The 7,139-nt window shown below is 30.0% G+C and overlaps 1 protein-coding gene across 1 annotated transcript; it reads left to right on the forward strand.

Moving 5' to 3' along the window:
• Window positions 1–298: 298 nt before the first annotated feature.
• LOC119664188 (regulating synaptic membrane exocytosis protein 2-like) lies at window positions 299–6,960 on the forward strand (the record flags this gene model as incomplete). Its single annotated transcript, XM_038073726.1, is given in 5 exon segments — window positions 299–597; window positions 5,173–5,421; window positions 5,481–5,767; window positions 5,837–6,082; window positions 6,719–6,960. Coding segments are annotated over 5 exon segments (1,323 nt in total), but the record flags the coding sequence as incomplete, so codon positions are not given.
• Between the last annotated feature and the right edge of the window lie 179 nt (window positions 6,961–7,139).

The raw sequence follows: 7,139 nt of genomic DNA on the forward strand, positions 1-7,139 counted from the left end.
GCAATAACTTCTGGCAGTCTTTTATCCTCAATGTCAACAATTTTATTGAATTTAATAAAAAATTTTACTAAATTACATTATGCAAATTGTTACCTGCTACAAGTATGCAGGGTGAAATTGTTTTTACAACAAATGCAATTGCAGTATTAACTGCAACAGCAGCAAAAGCGTTGCAATATTTTAGCAATTTCATTTGCAGTGGAAATAGCATTTGTACTCCATCCGTTATTTTATTGTAACTTGTTGCGAAAGTGCATTAAATTTAAATTTAATTTGCATCTTTTACATATATTTGCAGTGAATAAAATGTCGCCGCGTCCTTCCTTGGTGCCCACAGATGGCGATGGCAGCTATGGTGGTTATCAACAAATGCAACAGCAGGATGCAACAGCTAATCAAAATAACAATAATAACAATAACACAACAAGTGGTAGTGCGAATTCATCCAAAACGGAACCGGGACGACGTGCTGGGGCGTGCAGAGTCTGTTTGAAGTCTTTCAAACCGGATGACTATCACAAAACATGCTTTGAATGTCAGCAACGCGTTTGCGAGGACTGTGCCAGTTACAGTAAACTTGAGGAGAATGAGGATGCGGTGAGTGCACTTGTAATGAATTTTACGGTTTTAAAGTGAATTTGATTTGAATAACGCCACTCGTACAGAAAACTACAAAATTGATAATATCCTTTACAGATTAAAACTGTTGCTAAAAGTAAAGTGATATAATTGAAACAATATTTTATTATACAAATTTTAACATTTTATAGTGGCAAGAAGTTAAGTGTGCAATTAAAAAGAAATTAATTTAAATTATTACTAATTAAATAACGGACTGTATAAAAGTAAAGTGTACTCTTGCATTTATCAAAAAAGATTTTATAAAAAAAAAGTCTTACTACTAGCATTTAAATTTTCAATATTTAGTTTTCTTGCCGTAGAATAAAAACAAACTGAAGCCATAAATTAAAAACTTCTAAGAAACTAAAAGCTTTCATATTATCGTTATATATAAAAAATACGAAAAATTAGGGATTTTCTACGCAAGAAAAAACATTGCGTTAAAAATTATTTTTAAATGTTACTCATACGTACCGTGTACCCAAAAATTATATAAAAAAAAATTATATAGTTATTGAGATGATTATATGATTCTGAAAGTTGCTTTAAATTAAAGTCCAATAAGTTGGAAATAAGAAAAATATTTCTTCAGGAAATTTTTCTTTACAAATAGTTCACTATACAGTTTCTGATGGCCCTTTAAAAAAAGTCTTGTGAGTAGAAATTTTTTTTTGTGGAAATAGCATGTATAACCTCCACTTGACTATATCTTTAGCAGCCAATTCACAACGACCAAAGTTACTGCATTTGATATTTATGCAATTGAAAAGATAAGCGATTCTATTGTAACTTCAATTTCAATGTTAATGATTTCTATGGTAGAAGGTTATTTCATAACTCCGTTGAAAGAATAGTTAAAGTCTTCTATCTTGTTTATGCTGTTTAATCGATGATTTGGTGTTAAAACTCTAAGAACGCTATTGAGATCAAATTGCAAAGTATTGAGCATCAAAGCGTAACAATTAGTCGGCTTCAAGTAAAGACCTTAGAGCTTAATTTACACGTTAACACATTACTTCATATTTCTGCAATAATATATCGAATTAAGTAATTAGAATACATGCACTATTTTTCTAACCAAATCAGCTGGAATGTTTTCTAATATTATCAATCATTTTGCCAACATAACAACATAATATCGTCTACAACTGAGTGACATTTTGTTCTTGTAGTGTTGTAGTTATGTATAAATACTTAGGAATTTACATAGCGACCATTTTTTATATAATAATAATAATAATAAAATTTAATATATTTACTTAGTATAAAATGAAAATATATAATATAAAATATAAGACAAGTTAGTAATGTTCATTCTACATCTCTGTCAGTTATGATTTATGCCCATTGCCCATTGTTCAGTCATAAATAATCGATACAAAATGGCACAACAATAGTGACTTTTGTATCTAATAAGTGAAATAAACGACACTGCAATGTGGCACGTCTGACACGTTTGATGAACTTATTGCCAACTGTTTTGTTCTTCATCATATTTTGAATTGATAAGTTAGTACCACTTTGTAGTGATTATTTATGCTTTAATAAAAATCCTTAAAGTTCAACAATAGTTGAAAAAAAACAACAAAAGTAAATTATAAAATTAATTCAAACTTAATTCTAAATAATTAATTAATTAATTAATAATAACTCTTGTTTCGTTCTTCGAGTTATTGAATTTAAATAATTATATTTTCTAATGTTACTGATTACATTCATAAACCACCTATTATATGGCAATGCATTTACTGACGTTATTCGTAATTTTCTATTTAATTGCAAAAAGTAATAATTCGTATTCTGCAAAAAGTAACACATTTGATGAACGAAAAACGAATAGAAAAGAATTTTACATAAATATGGTTAAATAATGTCTTCGACAAAAATAATATAAAAAATTAATATACCTTCGAAATGTCTTCGAAAAAATTAATTATCTATCCAAACAGATAAAAGAACGATCTAAAAGTTAAACTAAAGCACGTTTAAGGAACCATAATTCACATCAAGCACGGTCTTTATAAGATTAGGTTTACGAGGTACGCACACCACATATTTTTTTTTTATTTCTTTAATTTCTCGAACCAAAGACCCATTTCCTTATTTATGCCATACACACCGAAAACACTGTATACAGATTTTAATTAAAAAAATCGCAGGTTAATGTAATGTAGTCCGTGTAATTGGACTACAATCTGCCAACTATTGTATTCGGTTATTGTTGAATAGCCCTGCGTTGGGCATACGGTTTAAAGATTATCTCTGTGAAGTAAATCCATTCCGAGAATGCATTCTTCTGTAGCTATGAGTTTTATGGAAGAAAAATCCATAAAGCCCCGCATTTCATATTTAAAAAAAAAAAAAAGAAAAAAATTATCATTATTTTTTCGTAGATTATACTTCAAAGTATGGTTGCATCAACTAATTCAAAGCGCTTCCTATTTACAAGTTAACATTAATATTAAATAAATTTTATGAAGGTTATATTTCATTTCTATGATTTTAATATAGCAGAAATTCAAGTTCATGAGAATTATATTGGATTTAACACAAAATTTAAAGGTTATCTCCTTTTATAACAAAAGTTATTTAATATTTGGAATTTTCCTGAAAAATCCAGTTCGAATACATAGCTATCTGGCTTACCTAATCTAGTGTATTCTTCTATTTATATGACGTTAAGTGGAAAATAACGTCTTCACAAATTTGACAAGAACTCTTTAGCAAATTGTTGATACAACCAATTAATTTGGATGAATTTTTACAAAACAGCAATTCAATTGGTTTGTCATTTTTTATATATATTTGAATGTGCAAATTTATTTTACCAATCCAACTGCTTTTTCAATACTATAATTTCTTATGAATTTTATTTTTCTTTCATCCACTAAAGGTTTTTGTTCTCTGGATTATAACCTTGGTTTTTTTTTCTACAAGTAGCAATACTTCACTTAATTAAATTTCTTTAAATTTAAATCATATTATCACTTCTTAAGCAGTTTTTTGAATATTTCCTTTCCAGTGATATTTTTTGTACAACAAAATTACTGATGAACTTAATTAAAATGCTAAAAATTTCGAAGAATTTATTTGGATTCATTGAGTAGTTCTTAATTCAAATAAAATGATTGAAATTCACAAAAACTTAAATTCCAACTTGAGCTGTTCAATAAAGCAGAGTACATCATTATACATGTCCAAGCATACTCCATACACCAATGCATACTTGCATTGTATGATTGCACGTTCCTCAGCAGGAAACTAGAAAATGCAGGAATGCAATACAGAGAAAGCCATTGTTGATTAAAGTTTTTGTTTATTGCCATTGGCGCTGCATGTTTCCTTGACATGCAGATTCCAGCAAACGGTCAAACTACAAACATTTTTAATTTCCATTATAACTTTTTAAATTCTTTTATTTTTTTAGCTTATAGAAAGGACTACATTCATAGCACGTTTGAATCTTAATGGGAATTCTCCTTCTGCGACTCTACTTAACTTAAAGCATTCGTTTATTAATTTTATGAAAAACTTTTTTCCAAAGATGCTTATTTTTTGTAAGTTATAAATATAATTTTAATTTGAAAACAGATACTTTATGCAACAACTACTATAACATTTTATGTAACGAATATGCTATACTCCATATTAAATTCATTGAAGACAGGTGCAGCTTCTAGAGTCTTTCGAAATCCCTCTTACAATTGTTTATTGAAGTGTGTCCTTGTTGAAACCGAACGTTGAATTTTTTCGCTTTATTTATTGATAAATTTATTGATAGGTTACACTAATTTGTAGTATGTATTTAGTATTATGTACTACATGGTATAGGGCATTAACTTAATATTGTTAATTTTTATTCAGTTTCAGGTATAATGTTTATATAATGTTTGTATAATGTTATATTCTAAAACTTTAATTTAAGGCGATTCAATAAAGACATATAATTAAATAAAAACAAAAATAAATTTATATATATTTAACATATAATAAGTTACATGGTGAACTCCAAAGTAATTTTTTTAAGTATTAATACATGGTATTTAATGTAATTTTTCTCGAATTTTTTTTTCTTTTGTTTGATACGAATAAAGTATCTAATTGCGAAACAGACTTAATTTATTAAATATTAAAGTCAATGTTATTTCAAGCACACTTAAATAATATCCAACAAATACACACATACATAACATGTGGCATTGCATGCATCTTAAACCGCAACGCCACAACCTCACAAAATACCGCAATTAGCAGTGCATTAATGTGCATTCGTGCATAAGTGCAACAGTTTAAGGACGACATGATTTAAGATACACACATGCATTCGCCAACAAAGCGTGCTTAAGTATGCACACCATAATTCGTCGCGATAATAATGTAAAGCGAAAGGCCTCAGGGCATCACAAAATGCTTTTGAATGTATTTAAGCATGCTGAACGCCGGACATTAAGTAACCACAGACATAAACACAAATTTTGCGAAATATACATACTATATATAATAAACGGTTTAAAAGCATTAAGAATGATTTATGGATTTGTTTACTTACAGAATATGTGGCGCTGCAGTGTTTGCCGACGGAAAATGGCCTCACGTGTTTGCATACCGCAAGACTCCACAGATTCTATGCTAGACGTACCTGTGTTAGAGGCTTTACAACGACGTCATTCAGATGCAAAATTAGGTTCCAGTACGCAAACATTAGCACCGGCAAATGGTGCAGCTTTAGCACCTCCACGTAGTCCAGAATTAAGGAGACACTCGGATGTATCGCCTGCCTCACTAAAAGAATTGGAAAAGGTAAGTTTATGCCATCACACTAACCTGAAGCACATTATAAAGCAAATTTAATAACAAAGCAGTTAAAGGGTAACAAAACGCCGGGCGGTGATGGTGACTGGCGTGGCGGTGGACGTAGCATGGCACCAAGTCGTTCGTCAAGTCCACCACGTCAAGGTGAAGAGCCTGCATTTGGACCACCATTGTCACGTATTGCATCGAGACGTGGCTCACGTGTAGCACGACAGCATAGCTATGATGATGATATGAAAACTGGTGGTGGAGCAACTGGAACAGGTGGCATTGGTGCTGGGGGCTTGGGTGTTGGTGGTGATGCTGGTTTAGGTATACCCGCTATGCCAAGAAGGTATGTAGCTGGTACAATGTAGATAGTTCGAAATTTAATTTATTTATTTAATATTTTTATTCATAAAAGAAAATCTGCTTATGATGTGTTTGCGCCTGGCTTGATACAAGCAGTTGCAGCCGGTGCACAATTGCAACGCTCACCAGGTGATGGCATGGCACCACAAATAGCTTTACCTGGTTCACGTAGACCCAGTTTTAGGGTGCCACATCCATCTGAGGATTTACAAAATGATGAGTCACCTAGTCCTGATAAAGGTAGTCCTGTATTAACTGTGGACGATGACAGACGTATGCGGCGACGTGGTTCACAACTGTAAGTTTCAATATATATATAATATATTTTCATTTTGAGAAACATATATAGTAGATTCTATTTCTTTTACTGAAAATAATGTAATAATATTGTTTTTTTTCTTGTTTAATTTCATTAAAATAAACTAGTTTGTTTTTAAGTCAATATTACAGGGTTTTGATATTTTCTTCTGTCATTAACTTAAGAATATTTATCAATTATTTTTTTATTAAAAAAAATTAAATATCTACTACGAAATAACTAGGATCCATGATTTGACTTATTTTATATATTTAACTCTAAATATCTGTATTATACCCCTTATGTGTATATAGAGAATAGTGCCTTTCGGAACTGAAACTAAATCAATTTATACTAATTAAATTAAGTTTTGGTCGTTTCCATTGGGATAAGTTGATTTATGCATGTGAAAGAGAGTTTATCGGTTAGAAAGTTTTGTGAATGTTCAAGGAGAGATTTCGTTTATTTATATTTTTCAATATAATTAATTTTTTTGTTAAAGAAATAAATTAAAATCACTGAAAACACAAAAAATAAAAAATTCAAGGTATATATGTATAAATAAATACAAATGTAAAATTTTTTAATATTTACAAATTATTATTGTAAGTGAAAATCTATTTTTCTTTTATTAAGACCTGACATAACTGCTCTTCGTGATCGTGGTGCTCTTCCAGCCACAATACCTGCTGCTATACCGCCACCAGTTGCTGCTTTTACAGGTCCCAACTTAGAGGATTTAGAAGCACCACGTCGTCAAACATCAATGGATGGTGAAGCTATTAAAATTGTTATACACGATGTTGATTCGGGACCGATTTGTTCATCAAAAAGACGTATTGTATTGCGTAGAGATCCTTCTGATAAAGCACACCGCAGTAAGTGTTATAAAAAAATTAAATATAATTTAAGTTTTATTTTATATAATTTTGAATTGAATTAATTTAATATAAATATACTCTTAGGTGATAGTTATTTGTTCTTAAGTACATATAATATTTTTTTTCAGTTTTTTAATGTTGAAATAATATTTGTGAAATCACTTAAAAGCTGTAAT

Source organism: Teleopsis dalmanni, unplaced genomic scaffold, assembly GCF_002237135.1.
Source record: "Teleopsis dalmanni isolate 2A unplaced genomic scaffold, ASM223713v2 unscaffolded_contig_1572, whole genome shotgun sequence".
Lineage (NCBI taxonomy): Eukaryota > Metazoa > Arthropoda > Insecta > Diptera > Diopsidae > Teleopsis > Teleopsis dalmanni.